The sequence below is a fragment of the Rhinolophus sinicus genome, linkage group LG01 (assembly GCF_036562045.2).
Source record: "Rhinolophus sinicus isolate RSC01 linkage group LG01, ASM3656204v1, whole genome shotgun sequence".
In the NCBI taxonomy this organism is placed as follows: Eukaryota; Metazoa; Chordata; class Mammalia; order Chiroptera; family Rhinolophidae; genus Rhinolophus; species Rhinolophus sinicus.
Window position 1 is genome coordinate 131,940,105 of NC_133751.1, and position 13,402 is coordinate 131,953,506.

Below are 13,402 nucleotides of genomic sequence, written 5' to 3' on the forward strand. Positions count from 1 at the left end.
CTGTTTTTTAATTGTGAACTGGCATTATGAAATGAGTGCATGCAGAGAACATTCTCAAAACTTTGACAGCCCTTAGACAGTTCTTAATAAATGTTAGCTATTATTATTTTTATACAGAGAGTGTCAAAAACATGTATACACATTTTAAGAAAGGAAAAAAATCTGTATTAAAATTGTAATACTCAATATATATCAATAACAAAAGAAGAATGAATACAAGTCACATGTATACGCTGTTTTGGCACTGCAGTGTATAGAATGTGAGCAAATCTATTAGAAACATAAGAATACTTTTTACAAAGGTGAGGTATGGACTGCGGATGCGTTGAAAGGATGCTATATTCAATAAACCCAAGGTAGAAGCTAAATTCAGTGCTCTGCTTACCTATACTCCGACAGGAAAACTTTGTTTTGTGATCACACAATCGTAGGGTACCATTGCAGCCTCTTTCATCACTACCATCTTCACAATCTTTTTCCCCATCACAGCGCCACAGATCAGGTATACAATTTCCATCAGGGTGGCATTGAAATTCATTTCCATTACAACCGACAGGAGAATGAGTCTCTTAAATAGAAATGAAGGAGAGAGAGGCAGAGGGAGAAAGAACGGAGAGAAATTATGATTTTACTTGATGATAACTTTATTTATTTTTATTTTTTAGGCATTATTATGATGGTAGAGAGAATATATATTCACTTTAGTTGTTTAAAAGCTTTAACGCTCTCTGGTATTTTAAAATTTATTTTAGAAACTTTAATAATTAGAGAAAATGATGGTTCCTGACTCCCACAGAATTTCTGAAAGTGTCATATACATTAGGAAAAAGGGAAATAGCAATTAAGATAATGTGTGGAAATACTGTTGTGACTTTAATTAGTGTCATAGGAATCAGCTCATTGTAGGGTTTTTTCTCTATTGCACAAAGAGAAGTTTCACATTCTACTGTAAATGTTGACTTTAATTGATCTTTTGATATTTATCTAGATAATTTCTTTCAGACTCTTATGAAGTAACTAACCAAATAATAAGTACTTTCCAACTAACAAGATATTTGAAGAATAAGATCCAAAAATTTGAAAAACAAACAAACAAAGAAAACCTAATATAAACACAAATTCTTTAGGATGTAAGATTTCAAATCTAGAACCAGAGCAGACAAACATAAGAATTTAATGAGACATTATACATTCAAAATCAATTTTTCAATTTATACAGTACTCAGATAACTCTATTATTCAATACCTAATAATTAAAAATACAGGTTAAATATGCCACAGTTTCTTTATGCAGTCATCTATCGATGGACATTTTGGTTGTTTCCTTATCTTCACTATAATGAATCGTGCTGCAATAAGCATAGGGGTTCATATATTTTTTTTTTTCCAATTAGTGTTTTGGATTTCTTTGGATAGATATCCAGGAGTGAAATTGCTGGGTCATAAGATAGTTCTATTTTTATTTTTTTCAGACACCTCCATACTGTTTTCCACAGTGGCTGCATTAATCTGCAATCCTAACAGTGCAGGGGCGTTCCCCTTTCTCCATATCTTCACCAGCATTTGTTGTTTGTTGACTTATTGATTTATAGTGGTTCTGACCAGGGTGAGGTGGTATCTCGTTGTGGTTTTTATTTGCATTTTTCTAATGATTAGTGACGATTGGATAAAAAACTATGGTATACTTATACAATGGAGTATTACTCAGCCATAAAGAATAACTAAATATTGCCATTTGCAAACACATGGATGGACCTAGAGAATAATGCTAGGTGAAATAAATCAGACAGAGAAAGACAAACACCAACTGATTTCACTTATATGTGGAATCTAAAGAACAGAGTAAACAAACAAAACAGAAATAGACTCAGAGACATAGGGGGGAAAAAACTAATGGTTGCTAGGTAGGAAGGCATGGGGATGGTAGAGAAGGTAAAGGAATTTAAAAAATACAATATAGCCATGGGGATATGAGATACAGTTTGGGGAATATAATCAATAATGTTGTAAAGATTTTGTAGTGGATCAGATGGGCATTTGTCTTACTAGGGAGACCACTTAGACTGTCCAGATGTCTGATCACTGCACTGTACACCTGAAGCTGAAGCTGGATAATATGGAATGTTAACTATTATTAAATATATATACATATAGTCACAGAATGTGAATTACAGCATAGAAAATAGAGTCAATGGAATTGTAATAGCTATATATGATATCAGAGGGATAATAGACTACTACTTTGTGAGGGGTATAAATGTTTAACTATTACATTGTTTTGTACACCTGACACTAACAAAAAATTATATAGGTTTAAATATTCAGTAAGCATAAGCAAAAATAAGAAAAGGAAATTTTGGGGGTATAGATATTTTACAGTATAATAATTCAATAATTTGACTGTAATCAGCAGTATGTTAATTTTTGTAATACCTAATATTATGAAATAGCATAGAAACCAGCATCTCCATTTTCTGTTGTAAAATATCTTAGTATATATTTTTCTACATCAAAGTTTAATGAAACAAATTTATTGTCTTATATAGCTATATCCAGCAATTAATCTACATTACATATACAACAGCAGTTCTTCTATATTGCTATGATAAATTTGAAAGAGGTTCATGTGAGTTACCCATTACTTAATGTGCTGGTTTGGTAGGGATCACGTAATTATGAGTTAAGATTAGTTTCATTTAAGATCAAAGCTAATAATAAGTGTTTTATATCAGTGAGGCAGCTACTTAATCTTTTAAAACTTCCATTTGTTCATTTGGAAAGTGGAGAGTGCAGGGTTGCTGTGCGAATAAATTAGATATCTGTAAATTATTATTTTAACTATAAAATTTTGTTGTTGCTGTTACTTTCTAATATATAAATAGTTCAGTTCCTATTTTTTTTTCTTTATTTAAAGATGTTCAGCTACGGTAACATGTCAGGTGATACAATACTGTAAAGATGCTCAAAACTGACTTGACTCTACTTCCCAAGTATTCCTAGAACATTATGATGGAATAACAAATAAAATAAACAAACAAAAACTAGAAGAAACAACAGTAAATCTGTTGGTAGAAAATAGGAGCTCCAATTCAATTCACAGAAAACCTATTGGGCTAATTTTCAAAAGTAACCACTGCTAAGAACACATAATAATCAAACCCAATTTACAGAGAATGCTCTGAGTTTAGGCTGGCTTTGCAAAACATGTGACTTGCCTTTTCTACTTTCCCAGTCATTTAAATCTTGTTGACTTTGGATATATAGGGTCTTCTTGATTAAACAAAATGTGTGCGTACACAATCAATAAAGAGTATCAGTACATTCGAAGATATATATAGCATGGGATATAGCAACTTCCCACCATATTTAATTTAGTATCTACAGAGTGCTCTAGTTAGCAGTACTGCTTAAACACTACATTGGTAAAGAATGGTAGGGCTTGTTTCATAAACAAGATATTGTAAAGTCTTCAAGCCTAGAATCTTCTTAAACGTAACTTGAAAATCCTATGTAACTTCAGTACTTCGGAAAAGACTGAAGAAATATCCAATGGAGTTGCAAGGCCCATTCAGCTCTCTAAGTAATTCTGTGGTGAAGAAGCCTACCGTCATGCAGCAATGAAATGATCTTTGGTTCTTTTTCTACTATTTCACTTTGCTTGAAAACAAAACAAAACATACCTCAGCTCAGCTGAGTTTTATAACCTGTAGTATGAGGTCAATCAATAACATATAAAAGTTGTACTTCAGGTAATCGTCACTCAGTGATTCCAAATATTTAACACTTTTACTGCGTTGATTTCAATTATTTTTTTCCAAAATGTGTCAAAAATCCCCACACACAAAATTTTGATATTTTGACTATTTTACACATTCAATAATAACATTTTGAGCTGCTTTGTATATAAATAACATTATTTTTATTTTAAAGCTTTGTTATATGGTAATAAATTTGCCATTATATTGAATTTTAGCAAAAATTCTCAAAGCATACTTACTGACATCAATTAGATTTAAGTATAGATAAATTAGAATCTAATGGCATTGATGACATCAAAATTTATTTTGTTAGAAAATATGGCATACAAAAATCTTTGTTGTTGATAGTGCAAGCCACAGGAAAACATATTAAAAAATCCTGTAAATGGAGAAAAGTCTTGTAAATGGAAATACTCATTCAGATATATCCGAACATGGCAGCAAAAGTTAATAAACAATGGATGGTATAGTCTGTTGATTTTTCTAAATTCTCTAAATAAATTTGAAGACTGACAGCTCATATATTGAATCAGTTATCCATTATGTTTAATTTGGCAAATACACTATTGACCATTTAAAATTTTGAAAATTGCTTTAAAAATCTAGATTTCCCTATACCTTGAAACGTATGTAAGATTATTGGGCTAGCTTCCTTCAGATAACAGCTACCTGCTTTACATGGGACTGGAATAAATTGTATTAACAGTTCCCTATTATGATGAAGAGAAAAATATACAGTTCTATTCTTTTTTCCCTAGCACATTTTTCCCCCCTGGGTGGAGGTTTGCTGTGGGGAAACTGCTAACTACAGTTTCCATTGTTTGTGAATCTACTTCTGGGAAGTTGTAGGACAATTTTTATTTCACCCTTGCTTCACTGTTAATACTAATTTTATTGTCTTGTACAAATAAGTTTTCTTCTTTATGAGTCTTTCTATGGATATTTGTGAAAAATCTTCAAACTCATTATGTTTCTCTCTTTGCAACAGCATCTTAGAATTTAGAGCCAAATTAATGGATCAGTTTTCATGATATGTATTTGTTTGTACCAATCACACCCTCATATTTATTTATGTTACTAATCTGTATTCTCCCTTTGTTTAAGTCTTTCCTCTGTAAAACCTTTAATACTTCCAGGTTACAGCTTAGATTATTTCTGGAAATGATCAGAAGGGTAAGTAAATAAATAAACAGACTAGTGACACACAAGGAAATTTTGAAAATAGCATATTATATATTTAAAATTATCTAATTTAGGAAACACTTTGTTAGCTTAAATAATATATACCAATTTCTACACCATATTTCCATTTCTCTGCCCATCTTTCATTTCTTCAGAAATCATGTTGCTTCAAAAATGTCAATAATAATGGAACACATTCCATATTTTAAATAATTATTGTGTGATTTTTTAACTCTTTTAAAAATGTTTTGTATTTAGTTTTAAAGATATGGTTATTTTAAATCATGCTCCTCAACCATTAACTCAAATACATAATGGATAATTCTCAAGAAAAAGAGTATGTAAATCCAGAAATCCAGATAGATTAACCCGATTCAAAATGAGACCGGCAAAAGATAAATTGTTACTTTGGGAGAATGTATTGTTTCTCTTGACTCAGCAATATGACAACTTTATATCTACAGTTCTATTTTTTTAGCTCCATATCATTTACAGCTGAAAATAAGTTGTGGTCACACAGATCAAAGCAACATCTATGAAGACAGAGAGTATGCTGTCATTGTCTGAGTTTTTGTTTAAATTCCATTTGGATTTTCTTTGCTTGGTATTGTTTGGTTTATCTATTTGTGCTATATAAGTGAATCTACTGATTTGTTTTCTTATTCTAAATAAACATATAGCTTATAAATTTAAATATAAATGTGATATTTCCCTCAGGCTTCGCTTTTCTTTTTTTTTTTCCTTCTTCTTAAACTACCCATGTTCAAACCTCTGTGGACTGGTATACTATCTATTAAGGAGCACCACAAACAGTCAGCTTACAATAGTTTTAAAATGAGGGTATAGTCTGAGGAAGGAAATACAATATACCATTATAAACATTCAAATCTAAATCGTGATACAATTCTCTTTATAATGCTCACACATGTCTCTAATGTACACTTGTCTTGCTTATATTATTCTCCCAAACCTGGACTGCCATTCTGTTTAACACTTCATCTGTAGATGTCCAGAATTTCTTTAAGACTCACTTTATTTACAAAACAAACAAACAAACAAATAAACAAACGAAAAACTGTCTATGATTGGGTCTTTTTTTTCTGGTGTCTGTAAATTCAAGAAATCCATGGGTAGGTTTTAGTGATTTGGAAAATATCAGACATTACATATTTTGCTTTGTGTTGATACATAACAACCCCACTGTGGAAGGAATTCAAATTTTTTTCTTGATTGTCATGGCAGAATCCAAGAGAAAGTCAAAGGTAAATTTCACACTTTTCTGTCTTTATTTCCATTCCATATATCTTGTGTACATATGATATTCAATTTTGCTTTTGTTTCAAATTAAGTATATTAGATTGAATTAAAATCCAGTGGGGAAAAAAAAAGAATCACTCATCTGCTCCTTTTGATTTACATTAAAAATAAATAAATACAAACTGCTTATTGAGAGCGTCCCATGTCACAGAAACAGAAACTACAAATCAATTTGATAGTAGTTATATGGATAACAAGCAGCAGAGATGAGATTTGAGCTGACGTAATTAAACTTTACAGCCTGCTTTCTCTACCATTGTAGCTTATTATTACCTTCTTGTAGGCTTTTCTCATGTATAGGCTAAAGAATAATAATAATAATAATAATAATAATAATAAGCTCATGTAATAATCAAAGGTGTCTATGAACTCATTTATTTTTATATTTAAAACAGTACTATTTAATCTGTTTTCTTTTCTAATAAAATTTAGTGTTTCTTTCATTCTGTTGTAGGGAGTTGGTAAAATGTGTTCTGTTATGAAAATATTTCAATAAATTCCAAGTTACAAGTCTAGCCTCCTTCGGTTTGTTTCTTCAATTGGTTGCCAACCAGGAAAGAAGAACGATCTAAGAATCAGAAAAGTTTAATAATGTTATCCGTGCTTACACATCTAGTTAGTGGCAGAGAGATGCCAAATTAGTTTCATAATCTTTAAAATGAGTATATTGGACTCAATTAGTTCTTCAGTTGCTCTTTAAATATACATTTATTTTAATGTGTCAGTTCTTTGTCCAAGTACTAGGATAGAACAGTGGATAAGAGAGAGACTTCACTGTTCTTACAGAACTTACATGAGGGGAGAAAGAAGCATGTAGGAATTTAATAAATAATTATACAAGTTGATAAACTAGATTAGACCAGAAAGCAGTGCTATGAAGAAAATGGATTAGAGGAATGCTATAGAGGAAGAAACCTATATCACTTCTGATCACAATTCATTGGCCAAAGCTAGTCACATTGGGTGGGACTACAGCAGGTTGGTCCCATGCAAGCACAAATTTCTAGGAAGTACAATCATATTGAATAAGAAAAGGGAAGAAATGGAAATATTTTGTTAACATCCATTATGACCGCCATAGGAAGTGACTTGTGTGTAGGGGACATTTTGACAAGGGCGATTAGAGAAGTCTCTCTAAAAAGATAATAGCTGAGATAAGACAAAAAATAAGGAAAAAGCCAGCCATGCAAGTTAGCGTAAAGAACACAGTAGGAACCATCCATGAAGTGGTGTAGGTGCCTGACCTATATACGATGTCAGAGCGTAGTAGGTTGGGGGAGGGGGTTATCACTTTGTGAGGGGTATAAATGTCTAACTATTACACAGTTTTGTACACCTGAAAGTAATAATAATAATAAAAAGAAACCAAAAAAAATCACAGTAGGCAGAAGAGATAAAAAATGCAAAGAGTCTAAAGCAGGAAATAGTCTTTGTTTTTACAGAAAGGGGGTGTGAATGGAGGTGTATGTAGTAAGACAAGATCTGAGAGTAGGCAGGGACTGGATCTTGTAGGGCTTTATCAGCACCTATGGTAAGGTAATTCAACAGGTATCTATCTGTTGGAGATGTTGAAACAAAAGAGTGATGAGGATATAATTTAATCTACATTATTAAAAATTCTCAATGGTTGCTATGTAAAAAAAAAAAAGACAAAAAATTTTGAGTGGAAGTAGGAAGACTAGGTAAATCACTTTTGCTAGTGAAAAAGAAAAAGAAAAAGTATAGTGTCCAGGTGAAAAAGAAAAGGTATAGTGTCTGCCTTTGAAAAAATCATAAAATGGTGGGTATAGGAAAGTAGGCAAGGTACGTAGTTACACAGAACTATCTTAAGTGCTTTGGAAGGAGAGAGCACCATGAGAGAATGCATACGAAGCAACTAACTTGGACATGTAGTTTCAGATGAGGAATTCTTAGGACAGAGGATAAGGAGCGAGTTCTGAGTCAAGAGGAAGAATCAGAGGGGGGAAATAGAACAGAACAAAAGACATTCTGAACACAGTCAATAGCTATCACAACATCGGTGTAGTATGAATGGGAGAAAGGGAGAAAGAGAAAACTGGAAAGGTGGGCAATGGCTAGACCTTGAGAGATTTTGTATGTTATGCTAAATGGTTTGGATTTAACCCTAAAGCCAACTGGGAATGCAGAAAGACCTTCAGCTCGATTCTGATATACTCAGACATGCAGTTTACATAGATCACTCTGGGAACGTTTAGACAATAAATAGGAAGGGAAAAAATTATCTAAGCTTCCTTAAATTAATAAATCCACATTTATTTATCTTGCTGAACTCTCAAAGTTTATATGAAAGTCAGGCATATTATTACACACACACACACACACACACACACACACACACACACAGACACTTTTATATTCCTTCCCTTCTCACTTTTCATCCCACATCCTCACAATAAATAAAAAGTACCTCAAACCTATTTCTTAATATTTGCTAGGTTTGGGTATGTGGTGATGCTTAGACATGTTGCCACTTCTTCCAGAAAACAGAAAAATGTGGAGTTTTATTTCTTCTTAACATTGCCAAATTAAATCAGTTTCCCTTAACAGATGTTGAATTTCCCCTAGAAAATGAGCTGCGTTCCACTGAGGAGCCTGCGATGACCATTCCAACTTAGTTCCAGGCCTGTGTGGCTTCTCAGAGCCCCAGCTGCGTAAGCTTCAGGTCTTGGCAAACAATCTGTCTTTGTAACACGGCTTGTCCTGATGGCATGTTAAAATGATGACTATGTTTATATGTATGTGCTCATGCTGTTTTACTGTTATGTTTTCATGTTGCTTACACTGGTTATATTTTAAACTAATGCAATTTTATTGTATTTTTGCCCTGAAGCTATTAAAACCAAGCATACAACTTGGGGAATCTGATAAATAAATAAATGCACAGCCCTGGAGGAAATGTGGCAATGGATGGTGGAATTTATCTCAATATTTAAATGAATTCAGAGTGACTAACTATTTTCAGTTAAAAGACCAGCAACTGCACAGAAACAAAAATAATTTTTTCCTCCTAAAGTTAAAAGTTGTGAAAATCAAGATTGCAAAAATTATATTTATACTATATTTAAATAGTCAGAATACATTTTGTTGTATAACAAATGTTAAACCTGACCTGAGAAAATAGCTAATAGTGTTGGAAATATAGTGAATTATTTAAATTGTGTGACCAATCTGGGGGTAAAAAACAAACAAACAAACCAAAAAAAACTTGTTTTTTAATTGTTTAATGGAGTTTATACTTTAACTTGTCATTCATAAAAAAAAAATGCTTTAAAAAGTAAAAAACACTATGTATTGGATGTACTCTAAGCTTCCTGTATTTCCTATCATCACTATGTGTCAGGCCTTGCTCAGTTTATAGCTTTTCAACGAATCATTATGTGTTAATAATTACTGTACCTATGACAGTGGTTTGTTTCAGATTCCTGGATACTCTTCTCCTGCCCTAAAACTACTGAGAATCAGTTTGGCAGCATATCAGTAGTTAACTTCATCTTACCAACAGGGTATGGACATAACATGGCCTGCTTCTGTCTGAGGGGCCCTTCAACATTCCCTAGAGGTTAGGCTATCCCTGGTTTCCAGAAGTCCTTAGGAGAATGATCTTTATTAATACCCACTTCTTAGTCCTTGAGCTGTCTGGCTAGCGCCTCTGTTAGGGTTGCTGGGGGTACATGGACCTGCTCTTCTCCATGTAATGTGGGATATATTTCCTGGGAGCTGCTGCCTGTCTAAAGACACTGAATCTCTGCTGTGAATTAACAAAGTCAAGCCTGGGGGTGTCATCTAGATTTTAGATGCCATATCTCTTGGTTACTATTCTCATTGCCCCCCTCCTACTTTCTCCCACCCCAACACACTTTTAGGGCATGTCTGTGTGTGTGTGTGTGTGTGTGTGTGTTACCACCTATTCCAACAAGTTAACTTTACCCCTATGTTTTGCCCCCACTGGAGATTATCCTGATAAGAAGTTGGATGTGATAGCAGAACCAATTTTTGGTACATGGGATTTAACAGCAAATTTAATAATAAAAAAGAGACAAGATTTCAAATCCTTATTGTTTACGATCTGCGTCAGTTACAAAAGTTGAATAGAAGGAAATAGAAAACAATATGTGGATACCTAAGCACAAATTCAAATATATTAACACACACACAAAAAAATGTTTTTAGTGTTAAAAACACATAGACATATAGACACTCAAAAAAATACACTGAAAAAAAAGTTTCAAATCAGTGTACTAAACATCCCCTGGTAAGTAAACTATTGAAGTGAAATTTGTAAAACAAATAAAGCACAGTTTTTAGTTCATTAAAATGTTAAGTTTTCATATTTAGAACTCCACCATATACATTTCATTTAGAATTCAATGTATCATGGGAATGCAGAACTTCTATATTTTCTAAATACAAGTGAGCAGAATGTATTGTTAATCTGTTGAATTGGCTAGAATGGAGAAATCTGTTTTCTATTCATTGTTCAAATTCAGCAATCAGTTTAACAGATATGCTAGATACCAAACATTAAGTAAAACATATTGCAATGTGGATATTTCACATTTGGAATTTATTTCTTAGCTTAGCACTATGCCTCACTCACAGAAGGCCTCAAATGTTTATTGGAAAAAAAATAAATAAAATGTCAGTAATTAATTTGATATTTTAAAATAATGTAGGACATTATTATATAGAAAGAATATGTATGAGAATATATATATATATATATATATATATACACATATGTTATATATATATACACATATATATATATATATACACATATATATATATGAACTATGTATTTGAGGGAGGGCCATAGATTAGCTTTTCAAAACTATTAATGGTTTAGCTCTTCTTTCATTGAACTTTTCTTCTCCCCATTATTTTTTAACGTTATGTCATAATATGTTTGACATTCTATGAAACAAATACATCTAGGATTATTCAGGATTACAGCTCCTTTAGAATGTGTCTCTATCTGTTTTTAAAATAAGGGGTCAGCAAGCTAGGATCTGCACAATTTTGGTCCACTACCTGTTTTTGTAAATAAAATTTTATTGGAACACATTCAGCATCATTTGTAGACAAACAGTTTATGCCTTTGTGTGTGTGTGTGTGTGTGTGTGTGTGTGTGTGTGTGTGTGTGTGTGTGTGCCAAAATTGTGGAGTTCGGTATCTGCAACAGGTAAAACCTAAAATATTTTACTAGCTGACCCATTACAGAAAAGATTTGGCAACCTCTGTCCTAAAATGTTCTAAATTCTGTTTATGATTCACAGAACACCCCATTCAGGGCATACATATCAACAATAACAACATGCTATGTTGAAAGATTCTGATACGAGTGAGTATTTCATGCCAGGAAGGTCTTGATAGTTTAAATGGATGATTTTATGTACCAGAGTTATCTGTAGGAAGGTTTTCAACGCACATAATGACAACTAATTTTCCTTGGGAAGCCCATGGTGCACAAATGTCAACCGAGAACTAAAATGCATTCCCTAACAAAAAGCGAATAAATCTGGTCATTATGTTGCAAGAATACAGTATCTAAGTAAAAACTCAGGTAAAGCCCCTCATAGATAAGAAAACAAAAGTTGATAGTTCAGATAGGCTCAGTAAGAAACTATTTCTACAGGAAAAATGCAAAGTTTTATCCCATTGCTTGTTTCTTAAATTTCACAAAAGCATGGACAGTACTCAACTATTGATAAGCAATTAATTATTTTGTAGATTCTCCATGCCCTTTGTCTCTAGTCTGTTTGTTTATTTCCTGCTGAATGCCTGAAGTCCTACCATTTCACTAATGATTAACCACAAATTGAGAATGAGAAAGCAGAATTTCAAGACTATGGAAATTAATTCACTCTTGCCAATATTTGTCGGCTCTTTAAAAAAAGCAGGAAACAGGCTAAGGTTCTTCATTAAAATTAGATCTTTTTGTTATCTATTAACTTTAGTTATTAAGTATATCTTTCAAAAAATAAGAGTGTTACTTTGTTTAAGGTCAAGGTACATAATTATTGTCTTAATAGAAAAGCTAGATTTATCTGGAAAAAATGTGGATTTGACTAATTTTCTAGTAAAGATGAGAATAATTGGCTTCTTTCTTCCTATGGTAATGAGCCACTTTCTAATATTTCATTTTTTAAAATATTTTAATAGTATTTATCTCTTTCCTTTAATTTTCCTGACAGTCACATTGCTAGAAACATAGATTCTCCAAAAAAAAAGGAAAGAAAGAAGGAAAGTCTTTGTTAGTTACTAATTGATTCAAGTGCCTTGAGTTTTCTTTGTTCTTGATGTAAAAGTTTCCTGCAGTATTAAAGTTAAAATGACCTTTAAGGATCTATTTTGTCCTGAAAAGCAAAAAAGAGGTTTCCTATGGATATACTACATTAAAAATTAACATTGTTTTGATAGCTCAGTATTAACATTTCCTAAAAATAAATCAATCAATGAGAGAAAAAAGTTAAGCCAGATAATTTGTATCTCATTGAGAACAGATATACTTCTCTAACTACACGGAGTTTAAATTTGCTTTAAATAGCATCTTATTAGAAGACAATCCATATTTGTATTAAAACAGATGTTTTAAAAAATGGGAAAGAAGACTGATTTTGCTGAGTCCATAGTATAATTTACTAATTCCTCCAAATTCAAAGCCCGTAGTTTATTCCCAAAACTGAGTGACTGAGAAATAGTAACAGCTCTTTTGATGGTGTGTTTTATCAAATACGATTTGAAAGTCTCTTCAGGATATTTTCATGAAAGAAAAACAAAACAGATAACTGAATCTGACTGTGTACAGTATTTACTAGTGTCTTATTTCCTATGTGGTTAGTATTAAACTGTGCTGCTAAAAACATGATGCTTCAGCTGAGATGAGATAGGACATAGACTGGAAGTCAAAATATGTTGGTTTTAATTTCCATTCTCTCCATGCTTATATGTATAACTCAAATCTTCAGCTACAAATCAAATTTTAATACCTGTGTTTCTATGAGTGGATTCCTCCCTAGGTAGGATATTGCCTCATTTTTTTGTTAACGATACTGTCAGACTTGATTGGATTTTCCATAGCAGAACTTCGCATAATTCCTCCTGAAGATGTCTTTATTGATCAA

At 32.4% G+C, this 13,402-nt stretch overlaps 1 protein-coding gene across 5 annotated transcripts in view; it reads right to left on the reverse strand.

Annotated features, from left to right (window-relative positions):
* The window catches only part of LRP1B (LDL receptor related protein 1B), a 1,798,389-nt gene that overhangs the window by 681,723 nt on the left and 1,103,264 nt on the right, over positions 1-13,402 (reverse strand). For all 5 annotated transcript variants that reach the window (XR_012497488.1, XM_074335786.1, XM_074335783.1 and 2 more), the window contains one exon: positions 386-568. Coding sequence is in view for 4 of the 5 variants with exons in the window: in XM_074335786.1 (XP_074191887.1) it covers positions 386-568 (183 nt within the window). In the remaining variant the exon portion in view is untranslated. The remainder of the gene's footprint in view (positions 1-385; positions 569-13,402) is intronic.